Consider the following 13,982-nt stretch of genomic DNA (forward strand, 5'->3'; position numbering starts at 1 on the left):
TCGTCCCACTGAAAGCTTGTCGTGCTCATCACCTGTTCCCGAAGCAGTTAGCCGCCTCCACCACGCGTCCGTCTCCGCACCCTGACACTAGCATCAACACCATCAATTCGCGGCTTTATTCCGCTGCATCAACATACGCTTCTGCGCGCACCATGACACAGGCGGCGGATGCCCCGCAGCGATGGGCTTACTCCATCGAAACCAGAGCTCGGATCCTTCCTGGCCAGTTAAACGGAGGCTAATCATGCTGAGCTTGACCTCGGAACGGCGTGTCTAGCTAGGGATCTCCTCCTAAGAGAAAGCGCATGGCATCGGACTTCTCTCACTGCTATAAGTGCTACCGACCTGTTTCGGGTTCACTCTTGCTCTAGGGTTACGAACTTTTCTCTTCCATTTCTATCACGTCTTCTCATTGACCTCGAGTCTTGGCGCGAGCATGACTATCCCCATCTACATCGCCGGCCTTGCCGTAGTAGGATTCTTTCTATACAAGTTCCTCTACGGAACTGATACACCACACATCAAGGGACTACCAGAAGTCCCGGGCCTGCCGCTTTTTGGAAGCTTACACGAGCTTGGTACGAACCACGCGAGGGTAGCGCAAAGATGGGCAAAGAAGTATGGTCCTGTCTTCCAGGTGAGGATGGGAAACAGGGTAAGTTTTAGTCTCGCATGGAGTCAGCACACTCTTGTAAGTGTCAATGCTAACACGAGTATCTAGAGGATTGTATTCGCGAACTCGTTCGATTCCGTCCGCCATCTCTGGATCACAAACCAGTCCGCGATGATCTCTCGACCTATGCTCCACACGTTCCACAAAGTGGTGTCTTCTTCTCAAGGTTTCACCATTGGTACTTCACCGTGGGATGAGTCTTTGAAGAACCGTCGCAAGGCCGCTGCCACGGCGCTCAACCGTCCTGCTGTACAGTCCTACATGCCACTCATCGATCTCGAATCCACGGTCTCAATAAAAGAACTACTATACGATAGCAAGGGTGGAGAGCTCGATCTCGACCCACGGCCATACTGGCAGCGATATGCGTTGAACACGAGTCTGACACTCAACTACGGATACAGGATAGACGGAAATAAGGACGCGCCTCTACTGAAGGAGATTGTCGAGGTTGAGCGTGGTGTAGGAAACTTCAGATCGACAAGCAACAACTGGCAAGACTATGTGCCACTCTTGAGACTCTTCCCCAGCCAAAGCAACGAGGCGAACAGCTTCCGAAAGAGGAGAGACGTGTACATGGACAAACTCCTCAACACACTGACAGACAAGATCGAGAAGGGTACAGATAAGCCATGCATCACCGGCAATATCATGAAGGATCCAGATGCAAAGCTGAACAGAGGTATATTGAGAGCTTTCCCATTCATTCTTGTTCGCACTAACACACGACAGCCGAGATCAAGTCCATCTGCCTGACCATGGTATCGGCGGGTCTTGATACCGTGCCAGGCAACCTCATCATGGGCATTGCACAACTCGCAACCCCCGAAGGTCAGAAGATTCAACAACGCGCATACGATGAGATCATGAAAGTATACCCTAACAACGATGCCTGGGAGCGTTGTCTCCACGAGGAGAAGATCCCGTACATCACCGCTCTATACAAAGAAATCTTGCGATACTGGACCGTCATCCCCATCTGCCTACCCAGGGTCTCGATCAAGGACATCGAATGGAACGGCGTCAACATCCCAGCGGGAACGACCTTCTACATGAATGCATACGCCGCCGACTACGACGCAGAGCACTTCAAGAACCCGGAGAAATTCGATCCAGAGCGCTACCTCGACGTTCCAGATGGTGCGGGAACACCACATTACGGATACGGCGCTGGCTCACGTATGTGCGTTGGTTCGCATCTCGCTAACCGCGAGCTGTTTACTGCTTTTGTGAGGTTGATCTCAGCTTTCAAGTTTACGCCACCAGTAGACCCGCGGGACGAAGCGGTCATGGACTGCCTTGATGCGAACGATATTCCAACTAGTTTGACCCTTGAACCGAAGTACTTCAAAGTCGGGTTCAAGCCGAGGAATAGGCAGCTGCTGGATCAGTGGATTAGGGAGAGCGAAGAGCGGGTGAAGGATTTGATGTAGATTTGCGTTCAGCATGATCTTTTATATATAGCATGTACGGAGTCTATCTGAGAGTGGTTTTCGAAAGGATTGTTAGTGATGAGCGAGGAGCCATAGTGACAAGGAACAGCCACCAACTACCCCTACACAAGCCCCCTCGCAGAATCGACCTTCATAGGCGGCAACATACCCAGCTTCGCCATATCCTGATACGTCTCAAATACACTCTCCATGGTATCCACAAATCCACTGAACCCAAACTTGCGCACCTTGGTTCCAGACAACGTACCCAGATAGGTAAAAGAAAAGTCCGCCATAACCAACGTCTGCTTGTCCTTCTCCGGGATGTTGACTGTCAGCTGCCCGTTCGACTGCTCCATCATCTCCTCCCAGGCCTTCGGCACCGCAGGGTCCTCCGCCCATTTGCACAGCGAGTGTGCGAGTTTGAGCTCAATGGGGGGACCGTAGCCAAGTGGGCAGTCCTTACCGCCAGCGAAGTACTTGCTCTCGTATTTCGACTCGTCCTCCTCAGGACCAAGCACAGTATCGACGCCGAACCAACGGGCAAGCTCGTTCCAGAATCGGTCCCAGCTGATGAGCTCGCCGTCTTGAGCATTGAAACGCTGGTTCTTGGCTGAGTCCTCCAACACCGCCCATTCACTCAGGTACCCGGTTAGACGGGCGGTGGAATGCGTGTATCCGGATTGCCAGCTGTGGAAGTCTGAGGGGTACTGAAGAGGTTGTTTCCTGTGCGCTTGGACAGCGGCGTAAACCCCGTATGCGAGAAAGGTGTTCATGGCTGCGCTTTGCACGGCGCCGATGACGGCTGCGGGCATGATGATGTTCCAGCTTGTTTCGGGGTGCTCTCTGCAGAACTTGAACAGCAGGTCTTCTTGGTGGTAGTAGAAGTTTGGGCTGAGGTGTTTGGGTTGGGGGTCAGATTCGACGATGGGGTTGCGGCCACGGCCGATGTGCATGCCGTAGTTCTTGCCTCCAGTTTGTAGCAAGAAGCGTTTGGGCTTGATGTTAGCGATTGGGAGGGCGCCGAGGAAGTTCTTGAAGGGAGGCACGTTGGCTTCGATTAGAGCTTCGGCGGAACTGGGGTCCATGTCGCTTTTTCCGCCGCCAGGGGGGAGGTAGGCGTAGTAGAAGATGTAGTCGGCTTCTGCGCCGGCTTCTTTGAGCGACTTTGCGATTTCATCACTGGAGGAGCTTAGGTCGATGGAGATGTGCTGTAGGCGGGCGCGCTGCTCGTCTGTGAGGAAAGAGAGGAGCTCTTTGGAGATTGGCGAGCGGGATAGAGCGTAGATCTTGGACCAGCGGTCGGGCGTATCGAGGAGAGAGCGGATGGTGTTGAAGCCTGAGATTCCTGTCGCTCCGCATACTATGGCCTTGAGATCCCTCGCGCTCGAGTCAAAGGTGGGAAGGTTATGATAGATGCCAGATTGGCGGAGAGGTTGTTGCGAAGAGCTAGGCATGATTGCTGCAGATTGATGGAATAACTAGAAGCTCAGAAGATGAGGTTGAAGCTGTTCGTGTCTGTGTCTGCTTTTTCCAAGCCGGGAGCCTCTTCCTCTTTATGCAAAACCCGACCCCATTCTTTCTACGTAAAGCCAAGTCCATCGTTTCCATCTCGCAGAAACGCACCTCAAGAACTCCAACGCTTGACTCAACATGTTGCGCTATGTTGCGATGTTGTCATACATCCAGGAGGCTCTCTCGGCATTGAACCCACGGGAATGAACCCACAACGCCCGTTAGGTCATAACGCGCAATCTCATTCCCCATTCTTTTTCTTTCGGTATACTCTCCGCCACGCCGTCGAGGGACCTAGTCAGTTGTACCGGGATTTGGAGATCTGAGACCCAGTCTGGAATTATCCTTTTCCGTCCGCTGAGCACTTCATCATCGAAGTACGTGGACTATTTTGTTCAACAATATCGTCTTGGCTCCCAGCCACCTGCGAACCATCTGGTTCTCTGATGTCATCTCGTATGCGCTAACGCCTGCCCAGGGAAGGTAGCGTTACGAGCCTCCAACACCATTGTGTGGGTGCCTAGATACCCAAGATGACATGAGCGTGTTGTTGAAAGTGGAGATCTGCTTGCATCGAAAAAGGTGTCGTAGACCCTGTCAGATCGATCTGAAAGTGTACAGTATCTGCCTGCGCTAAGTGGGTCCCGGAACGGGAGTCGGCCGGCGCGAAGCCGCCGACATGCAAAGCATACACCTCCCTGGTTTTCTTATCTTCTCATCACGCCCCGGATATTTGAATCCGGTCTTTCCATCACTCTCACGGAGGGTTGTAAGTCGTGGCGGCTGTCCAGGTTGGCCCAGTGGGCGGTGACGTCGTCGGTCTTGACACTTCCCGATCTGGCATTGCCAATACTTTCCTGCATCATCTTCCTATTGCTCAACTTTCTCTGAAGACTACAAGGCATTCGTTCCGACTGTCGCTATGCGCGCCTTTAATCGAGGCTACCTAGGTACGACTACAATTTATTGGACATTTGGGGGGTCGGCTCCCTGGAAGTTTGTTATGAACGAGTTGTATTTACATCCTCAAGTTGTTTGAAGAACACACTGTCGTCAGGCCTGGATCTCTAGGCGAAGGTCTGAACGAATGAATTGATGGTAGATTTTGCTATTCTGGGCACAACTTGTAGCACCCGAACTTCTTTGCCCAGCAGAAGCTGGGGCCGATGCTGAGCTCATCAACCAACCTAGCGTGGATCAAGATTATAGTCACTTATCACGTCCCAGCTTGTACAATGCTTTTCAAGGGCAGACTTATCAATCTCTCCACGCGCAATCTTCTCTTCGAGTTCCTTCTGTTGTTCCTTCCGTTCCAACTGGTTCTGCTTAACCGCAGCCATGCGCTCATTAAGCGTTCCCGGGAACGGCAACACCCCCGGAGGCGGATTTAACCATTGTCTACACAACATTGACGATCAGCAAAACTGAATAAAATGCATACTACATGGAGACACCCAGGTACGGCTTACTCTCTGGGAACATTTCGCCCGTCCACTCCGCGGAAGCGATCCTCGACTGCCTGGCTCCATGGCTTCCGGTCAAGCCACCGCTTGATCATCCTAGGAGATAACGGCTGGGCATCGTATACACCTTGACGAGTTACTTCATCGTCTGGTGTTGGTAACCAGACCATGTATCTGACAAGACCGTCGTTGCAGAGACCTCGGGTGTGATTTCCGTGTGGTGGTCTCTTCAACAATTTGAGTACCTCGCGGAGCTCATCCGTGGCACTGGGCTGACCCTCTATGTCAGCTGGTGCAGCACCGTCTGAAGTGACATCGTCACGCTCTGCAGCTTTTGGCTCTGCTTGACTTGAAGAGGCATGATCGTCTTCGTGTCTCCCTGCTACTGCTTGATCTGGTCGCACCTCCGGACGGGGTGTCGACATGATGCGCGATCTGCTGTTCAGACCTAAAATGAGGCAATTTAGGCTGAGAGACAATATAGCCTGTGTTAGCGATCAAGTATGTCAAGGGAGTGAAGAAGGAGTGCTTACGGTGAGTACTTGGTGATTGGGAGTTTGTTGCTGCGTAGAGCTGCCTGGGCGTGGCACAGTCGATGGGAAGAGGGGAAAAGCAAGAAGCGAGACGCAGTGTACGTGACTTTATATTAACGCTCCGTTTTCGCTTACTCAGACCGTTCGGATTGCCAACAATGACGATGATGCCGACGTATGTAGCATGGGTGCGCTGATTCTCAAGCACCTCGACGACTCAAGCCGAAGATTATAAAGCATGGACTTTCGTCAATGTTGAACTACACAATCTATCGAGCTAGATTTCTACATCGTACTCATTAACAACACTGTATCGTCTGCTGCTACCATGAAGCTCTCAACTGCCCTATCTGCAACGGTGACATTTCTACTCGTGGGAAGAATCCGAAGTCTCCCTGCTGAATATGACGACGCAATGGTATGTCTGCACGAAACATACAACGCAAATGACTGATACTAAATATGCATGCCCAGTCCCTCCGAGATGCCCTCATGATGCTTAAGAGTGATAATGGCGTCCGTGTGCTAGGATATGACGGAGTTCTGCGCCGACTCAACCCCGCTCGTACCGAAGTAGTTGACTACATTCAACTCTCCGCCCATCACGTCGAAGAATTCGTCGCGTGGAAGTACCCTGACCAGCGCGATAAATGGGCCGACGTCGACGGACTTGCAGTGACCGATGAAGCTCAACTGTGGACTGTTCCTGAGTTCATTGTCCCTCTCGATCCGAGCACGATGGTCTCGAAGCCAAAGGACAAGACGGGATTGAGGCCGCAGGCTACAGATTGTCGGGGCCTTACATGTACCAACCCAGAGTATTGTAGGGCTTTCGAACCGCCGTGCGCAGAATGTGAGCCGTATCAGGAGTGCGTCGGTGGGCCGACAGGCTGTCTGGTGCGTTATATATGTGAAGATACCCTGCCACCTGCCGATCTCTAGAAGGGATTGGAAGCTTTGCTGAAGGAGTGTTGAATGACATGTAGCCATCTTATAGTACATACATGGAGCAGTCTTCGGGAGTCTCGGAGTTTGGAATATCAAGCGTGTGTTGGCATTCGCGTATCCTTTCACCCCTTCGAACTGAAGTGGCTCCTAATCTTCTTCAAACTATCGTGATTGTTTCTATAGAGGATTCGCGGGTCCACCATGTTGCGTCAAGCCGTGGCGACCTAGTATCAAACCAGCCAATGCGATGGAATGATTGATGATCTTTTTGAGAAGACTGGCGAAGGACAAAGCCGCAAGGATATGCGTGGTAGCTAGCCATCTCCAGTAACCATATGCGCTGACCGACTTGAGCATCACCTGAAATGCTGTCGGGCAGCGAGACTGCACTGGAGACTGGCAAAACTTCGTTCCCGTCTAGAATCACTCTGGGTATTCTTGCCCCTTTAAATTTGGTAGGGCCCAGATCGAAGTACCGGAGAACCTCGTGTATTTGCAGCGAACGCAACGGCCCTCGTATTACCAATCGACCATCAATGACAGCTCCAAATGGCTTGCTCGAGTTTGCCAAGAGGACCTCACAGTGCATGACTTCTGCTACTGACTCCAGGCCATTCGGTGGCCTAAAAAATTCGATAGCTCCGTCAACAGAAGCCCATGACCATGATGGCGCACGATATGTCTCGGGTCGTCTAGCGGGTTGGGGACCTTTGGCAACGTCGAACATCAAGTCGTGGAACCACATCAACTCGGACATTAGAGACGCTTTCCACAACCCAGCTAGATATTCGTCTCCCGTCATGAGATGGAGTTGCTGGGCAATGCCGGAAATTGCCAGAAGCTTGTCGCCTTCTTCAGTCATTTCCCTCCGAGTAAAGTCTTTCACGACGTCTCCCCATACTTGATGCGCGGACTTACTGCCCGGAGACTTTGAAACTAATGCAGCTGTCAATGGTGATAACATGGATGGTACTGTTCTGATTTTGCCCATCCCAAAGAATCCCTGTGACTCAGGTTTCCCTCCATCGGTGTATCTGACGGTTTGGCACTCCCACACTAGCTGACGTGAGGAGAAATATAGTACGCGTGGAGAAAGTAAAAATTCTTGCAGGGCCCATGCTCTTCCGTCGAGTGGCTCCTCGCGTGGTTTTCCAGAAAATTGACGGTGCAAGGACACCTTCCCAAGCTTACCATCGAGACAGCTCCAGGGAAGATCTCCGACAAAAGTTTCATAATTCGGTCTGCGTCTTTTCGATAGAAAGCCGTCTATACATCTTGATGCGTTCGTAGCTGCAATGGTGACCAACGCATTTTGATAAATGCTTGCCATCCTCGCAATTTCTTGACGCTTGTCATCTACGCTGTCCTGCACGATACATAGCGAATCAATCCACAAATATTTGACCCCCAATTTCCTCGTGTAAGATGCTGCATCCTGTATAGTTTGTGGTAGAGCTGAGACTTCGATGCCGGTTCTGTGGTTTTCTATGTTTTCGGCCAACGTCCGTACTGGTTGTGGACCACCCCAACAATAGCTTAGAGCACAGTAATGGCACCGTTCGCCGTTGGAAATATGCAGTCGAATAGCTTGTTCGCTGACATCTAAAACCCTTGTGGGTAATAGAGGAATAGCGGGTTCGGGACAGTGCTTGTGAAACTGCTTGCACTCTTCAATCCATGATTTCGCTTGCTCGGTGCTAGAGCTGACGTCGTGATTGACTGGAGAACATTTAATCTCCGCTGCCGCAGGATCATCTGAATATCACAAACCATGTCAGTTGATGCTAAGTCATGGTTGCGGGCGGGATACGAACCACGGTGAGCCAGAACGGACCATGTAATAAACCCCAATTCATCCGACCAGCCTGAGTCTGCGGACCAACGTGAATCTTCCCCCTCTACCTTCGTAAAAATCCTTAGATTATCGACAGAACCTTTAAAAGTCTCTACTCCTCCGAACTTAGAAAACTGTATGTTGATGGCGATTCTTGCATCTAGATCGAAACGACTGGTGTCCTTTTTGGCGTCGTTGAACAGATAGTCACACATTTCACATTGAGCTGATGCTGCAAGTAAGTCTCGCGCCTGACAAAACGAAGTGAGACCCTCTTGACTTTTGGCCATCTCAAGATTCTCTCTGCTTGATGCGAATCCGCAAACGCCCCAACAGACAGCACAAACTTGTCGAGAAGCATTTTTCGCGACGTCCATGTCGATCGACTGAACAAGGCTTGGTATCGTTGAGGCGGTCTTTCCGGGCAATCGTAACGTATCGTGTGTTTGCGCAATGTATTAAACACGGATGCAATCGCTAGATGAAGGTATGGCATGGAGGGGAAATTGTACGGAGGGGGCGATGCGTATGGTGACAGCCCTGAAGGTGGGGCATACAACACGCCCCGCAGTGACAGTCAGCGAGCTGTAGAGGTAGCCTGCCGAATACCAAGGATCAAATCGCTTGCCTCCTCCATAGCTCTTGAGACCCTTGCAGGGTCTTTTTCGTACACCCTGTGGCCCTATAGACACCTGAGGTTGAGTGCGCAATGTCTCCACGATCTGACCTAGCCAGCTCACTCATGGAGAAAGCTGAATACCCTGGAGCGTAGACCTGAGGTCATCTGATTTGCATGTTTTAATGTTAATGTAGGCTGCAGGCCTGTTCAATCTTTTCCTTGTATGAGGTGTAGCGCTGTTGTCCGTGACTGCGCGACTTCCACATTCATGTAGCGGTGTCACCGCGGGCCGTAGAACATGTCCTCGCGAGGAAAGAGCACCCGTGCTAGCGACTCTCACTTCACCTGGTACTCACTTCTTGAGGCAGTCACCGCGGAATACAGCCCCACAAACCGAATAAAGCTCCTCCCTCATAACAGAGCTTCCTTCTTCCTCTACCAACACACGACACCTTAACAACAGCCAGACACTCGCAAGAACAACATGCCTTCCTTCCTCGACGGCTACAACGCCTCGGTCCTGGCGATTCCAGCCTACCTCATCCGTATGTACAAGCTTCCCGGTGAGATTACATTCGATCGGTAGTTTAACCTAGCTTCTCGATGATCAGTCTCGTTCCTTCCTCACGCTCTCGCTGTGAGTGTGGCTACTCGGGGCAATCTCCTCGAGTGGGACAACCGAAGCCCGCGCTCCAACGACATGAAGGCCGAGCTCAAGAAGCGCCTGCCTGCTGAGACTTACGCCAAGTACGAGCGCATGGAGGCCTGCCATGCCAACGGGATGGAGGTGAGATTTGATCGACTCTTGTTGACATGTCTGTCGGACTAACAGTAACAGAACCTTCCTCTCTTCATGGGCGCCGTCATCCTCGGTAACATGGCTGGCCTGCCGCAGGGTGAGCTCGCTTCGTTCAGCGCTTCATTCCTAGCTGTCAGGGTCGCCTACACTGCCGCCTACATCACCACTTCGACTCAGGCGCCTACACTTGTTCGCAGTGGCCTCTGGATTGCAAGCGTCTCGCTGTGCTTCCGTACCATCATCAGGGCTGCCGGAGCTATGGCCACTGAGGTCTAGGTTCGCGGATGGAGTCAGGGTAGTCGAGATACTCGAGCGACAAGCTAGATGAACGACCGGAGCAGAAGACAGATGCGGGTGACGAGGATACGGCGAGATTAGCTGATACGACATCAATGTCAATGCTGCCTTGCAATAACCATGTGTCCACTCGATAATGTGATGTTGTTCTCTTGGAAGTATTGATGCCTAAACCAGGAGAATGTGCCTCGACTTACTGATGTGGCTGAACCATACCGTCCCGTTGCTACACTTCAAGGTGTTGTGAGTGTTCCGCGTCCCTCGGTCGCCCTGAAAGACAATGGCATGCGCGTTGATCAATGCGACCCAGAATATCTCAAGAACTACACGTCGCGTTGGTCAGACGTCAGTATACAGCGGTTGCCCAGTCAGTAGTGCGGATAGCTGTGGGTCCTGGAGCTCACGCAATCCCGGGGCAGCTGATCGCCCAACCGAACATAAATGGGTGCCTTGGGTTCCACATCCGGCCTTCAGGAGAGCCAAAACGTGTCAAGTTCTTAGTAGCGATCATAAGAAGCGTTCCAAGTAAAGGAATAGCTGCAAGCAAGAAGCCTCTCACCGCAACTCCTTCAACAAAACGACGATAAGCGATCGCCGCTCTTGTCACGTGTCTGTGGCACTTGCCAGCTTACGAACAGTGCCCAGACTTCGCCGCGCTTTCCACCACATCTCTTCAACGCAGCCCTTCCTGTGCATCGTTTAGAGTACATCACATCCACCCGCCCCATCCCCGAATACCACCGACTCTCTTGAACCTGTCCGTAAGTCAATCGCCGCTGCATTGTTTTTTCTGCGTTTGCTTTGCCCAACCCGTAGCCGGCGCCTGGCCAGCTCCCTCGTGGCCTCGAGTCGACTCCGCAACGGGCGCTCAACATGGCTGCGCCGGCCATGCGACTCCCGTCACCGTGCTCAATACCAGCCGATAAGGCCACGATACTCTCCTCAACCCTCTTCTGACAACTAGTGTCGCAGGTTCGAGAGTCTATACACCGCCTCCCAACTCACCCGCCCTACACTACCACACACACCCACCGCAATCATGGGTCTCACATTTTCGAAGCTGTTCGATAAGCTATGGGGAAAGAAGGAGATGCGCATTCTCATGGTCGGTCTTGACGCTGCCGGAAAGACCACCATTCTCTACAAGCTCAAGCTCGGTGAAATCGTCACCACCATCCCCACCATCGGTACGTCGCGATGTGCAGCATGAGCTCAATCAGGACAATGCGCTGATTCTTCGACCTACAGGTTTCAACGTCGAGACCGTCGAGTACAAGAACATTCAGTTCACCGTGTGGGATGTCGGCGGTCAGGACAAGATCCGTCCTCTGTGGAGGCATTACTTCCAGAACACCCAGGGTATCATCTTCGTCGTTGACAGCAACGATCGCGACCGTGTTGTTGAGGCGCGTGAGGAGCTCCAGCGCATGTTGAACGAGGACGAGCTGCGGGACGCTCTCCTCCTTGTCTTTGCCAACAAGCAGGATTTGCCTGTAGGTTTCAAGAGCCGTGAACACAAATATCCAAACGACTAACAATGCGTCAGAACGCCATGAACGCCGCTGAGATCACCGACAAGCTTGGTCTTCACAGCCTCCGACAACGTGCCTGGGTATGTTCCGGGTCACCCCTGCTTTAAAAGCGTGTCAGCTAACCCCCTGCAGTACATCCAGTCGACTTGCGCTACCTCCGGTGACGGTCTCTACGAGGGTCTCGAATGGTTGAGCAACTCTCTCCGCAAGGCCGGCCACAACTAAGTTTGGCGAGCGCGAACCGTCACATAGCGAGTCACGAAAATGCCAACCGTCTGCTAGCACAGACCTCTTATAACGAACGCACGCCCCATCGTTGTGGCAGAGCCCAGCCATGACGCATCTCTACAAAACCACGGACCCATGAAATGTATTTGCATCGGTGTCAAATGTCAGATCGGATGGTGGAGCGGAGACACATGGTTTCTCTTCTCTTTTCGCCATTGGAGTTTGTGTGAAGTACTATGACATTTCGTTTCTGGGATCGTTGGGAAATCAGTTCTCTGGTTACTTTACGTGGTACTATCAAATTTGAGTCTCTTCTTACTAGCTGCTGTCTTGACTGCATGTGTGTGGTGACTCGAGAAGCTGTTCAGAACCGTTCATTGCTCTATTCACATGTAGGGCTACATTGCGCAAATCGTAATACATGCCAGAACGCCAATCATCCCCTCCCAGACCCCTCACGCTACCCATGCAAGGCGATAAATGTTGATAGCTTGCTGATGTGGTGTTCCATGTCAAATGGCGCCCATTTCGTTGCTTAAGTGGAATACTCTTGTCGCTCAAGACGCGGGTGCAGCCTGCTGCCCACCTGCCTCCTTGGCTGCCGTGATTGGCGGAAGCAGTCCCTTCTCAGCCCAGAGGTCGACCAGCGGCTGCATGGGCTCGATTTCCTTGTCGCCGATCAAGTTGAACAGCTTGCCGACGTTGATGAAATGGATGAAGCACGTGTTGAGCTCCTTGTACGCACTCACGTTCCAGAACGGGTCCAGCCAGTGGCCATGGTAGATGTGTGCATAGCATCGCATCATCTGGCGGTAGATACTCTTGATGTCGCCCTCGAAAGTCTCAGGGAAGCCAGACGACTTGCCGAGCCACTCGCGCCCGGCGAGTTGGGACATTGAGGCATTGGAACTGGTTGGGCCGAGAGGCTGTGGCGTTGAGGTTGGTGTCATGGAACCAGAAGCATAGGTCGAAGCTCCGATAGAAATGGCTGTGGTGTCTGTGGGGAAGATGTTGGGGTCATTGATCTTGCCCACGATCCACTTTTGTACGAGGTTGATGTACTGGATAGCGGGGATCTTGATGGGCTTCTTGTTGTTGTCCAGCCAGGTGTATGTGTGGCCGCTGGCAGACATGGTAGGGCAGGTATCTGGGTTGCAGACAGGCTTGCCTGTCCGGTCGTCTGTTACCTTGATGATTTCAATCATTTGCTCGAGTAGCCTGTACTGCTCGACAACTGGTCACATGCTTAGCGATATCGGGGCATTGAAAAGTATTAACATACCTTGATGTGCGAGCCATTCGCCCTCTTCGACTAGCTTCGGCTTCGCAGCCAAAGTCATAAAGTTACCCTTGACGATCAAGTTGGAGTACTCTTCGCGGAAGAAGAAAGGCGGTCTGCGGGAGCCAGACGGCACGGACCCATCTGACGGAGCTCCTTGGCTTTCGAACGACATGGCAGAGGATAGAGCGGGAGAATGGGGCATAGGCGGTTGGCCTGGAGGTTGTTGGTTTGTTGGTGAAGCCGAGTATGGAGTGGTTGGCGACGCGGAGCCACCTTTGCCCTGCTGCTGTTGGCCCTTGTTGGATCGACCAGCCAATCCTTGGCGACTATCGGTGAAGTTGTTAGAATGAGGAAAAGACAACTTCAGGCTCCGACGGACGCAAGTTATAACACAATAAGACGGCAGGGAGATGCCGAAAAGTGGTGCATATCAGAAAGTGAAATCGTGAGACGACATGCAGCAAATGCCTGAATGTTTCAGGCCGTGGACTGGGGGTGGGAGGCGCGAGCATTTGAGGAAGGGGAGCATGTGCCAAGCAACTTACACGTTTGCGAAAAAAGAGGCCATGATTTGCGGATTCGTGGAATTTAGTGTGGGGGGTTCGGGGCGGATACGTCCAATGCACCTAGAGAGGCCGGCTTATGAAGGTATGCAAGAGGATTGAGGGGGAGGATGTTGGTGATACGTCTCGAGCGGGCACGCTTTTTGGGCCCACTCTCCTAAGGGCTGCATCGAGAAGGGGCGGCACGTTAGGCTGGATTGGGATAGCGCGATTCTCATGGGTTACTGGTCGCAACTTTGTTCATCGCGGCCATCAATCGGTGC

The 13,982-nt window shown here is 52.3% G+C and overlaps 5 protein-coding genes across 5 annotated transcripts; 3 read left to right on the top strand and 2 right to left on the bottom strand.

Moving 5' to 3' along the window:
- Positions 1-436: 436 nt before the first annotated feature.
- J4E78_005234 (uncharacterized protein) lies at positions 437-2,106 on the top strand (the record flags this gene model as incomplete). Its single annotated transcript, XM_049365856.1, has 3 exons — positions 437-655; positions 722-1,355; positions 1,406-2,106. The coding sequence occupies 3 exons, from the start codon at positions 437-439 to the stop codon at positions 2,104-2,106; spliced, it is 1,554 nt and encodes a 517-aa protein (XP_049222571.1).
- A 122-nt stretch (positions 2,107-2,228) lies between these two features.
- Positions 2,229-3,563, bottom strand: J4E78_005235 (uncharacterized protein; the record flags this gene model as incomplete). The annotated part of the gene is made up of 1 exon (XM_049365857.1): positions 2,229-3,563. One exon carries the CDS (start codon positions 3,561-3,563, stop codon positions 2,229-2,231), a length of 1,335 nt encoding a protein of 444 aa, XP_049222572.1.
- Positions 3,564-9,502: 5,939 nt separating this feature from the next.
- On the top strand, positions 9,503-10,093 carry J4E78_005236 (uncharacterized protein; the record flags this gene model as incomplete). Its single annotated transcript, XM_049365858.1, has 3 exons — positions 9,503-9,600; positions 9,661-9,805; positions 9,857-10,093. The coding sequence occupies 3 exons, from the start codon at positions 9,503-9,505 to the stop codon at positions 10,091-10,093; spliced, it is 480 nt and encodes a 159-aa protein (XP_049222573.1).
- A 1,060-nt stretch (positions 10,094-11,153) lies between these two features.
- J4E78_005237 (uncharacterized protein) lies at positions 11,154-11,871 on the top strand (the record flags this gene model as incomplete). Its single annotated transcript, XM_049365859.1, has 4 exons — positions 11,154-11,301; positions 11,363-11,607; positions 11,661-11,726; positions 11,779-11,871. The coding sequence occupies 4 exons, from the start codon at positions 11,154-11,156 to the stop codon at positions 11,869-11,871; spliced, it is 552 nt and encodes a 183-aa protein (XP_049222574.1).
- A 560-nt stretch (positions 11,872-12,431) lies between these two features.
- J4E78_005238 (uncharacterized protein) lies at positions 12,432-13,724 on the bottom strand (the record flags this gene model as incomplete). The annotated part of the gene is made up of 3 exons (XM_049365860.1): positions 12,432-13,108; positions 13,157-13,482; positions 13,702-13,724. The coding sequence occupies 3 exons, from the start codon at positions 13,722-13,724 to the stop codon at positions 12,432-12,434; spliced, it is 1,026 nt and encodes a 341-aa protein (XP_049222575.1).
- Positions 13,725-13,982: the final 258 nt, after the last annotated feature.

The sequence above is a fragment of the Alternaria triticimaculans genome (genome assembly GCF_023758025.1).
Source record: "Alternaria triticimaculans strain BMP 0046 chromosome Unknown scaffold_6, whole genome shotgun sequence".
In the NCBI taxonomy this organism is placed as follows: domain Eukaryota; kingdom Fungi; phylum Ascomycota; class Dothideomycetes; order Pleosporales; family Pleosporaceae; genus Alternaria; species Alternaria triticimaculans.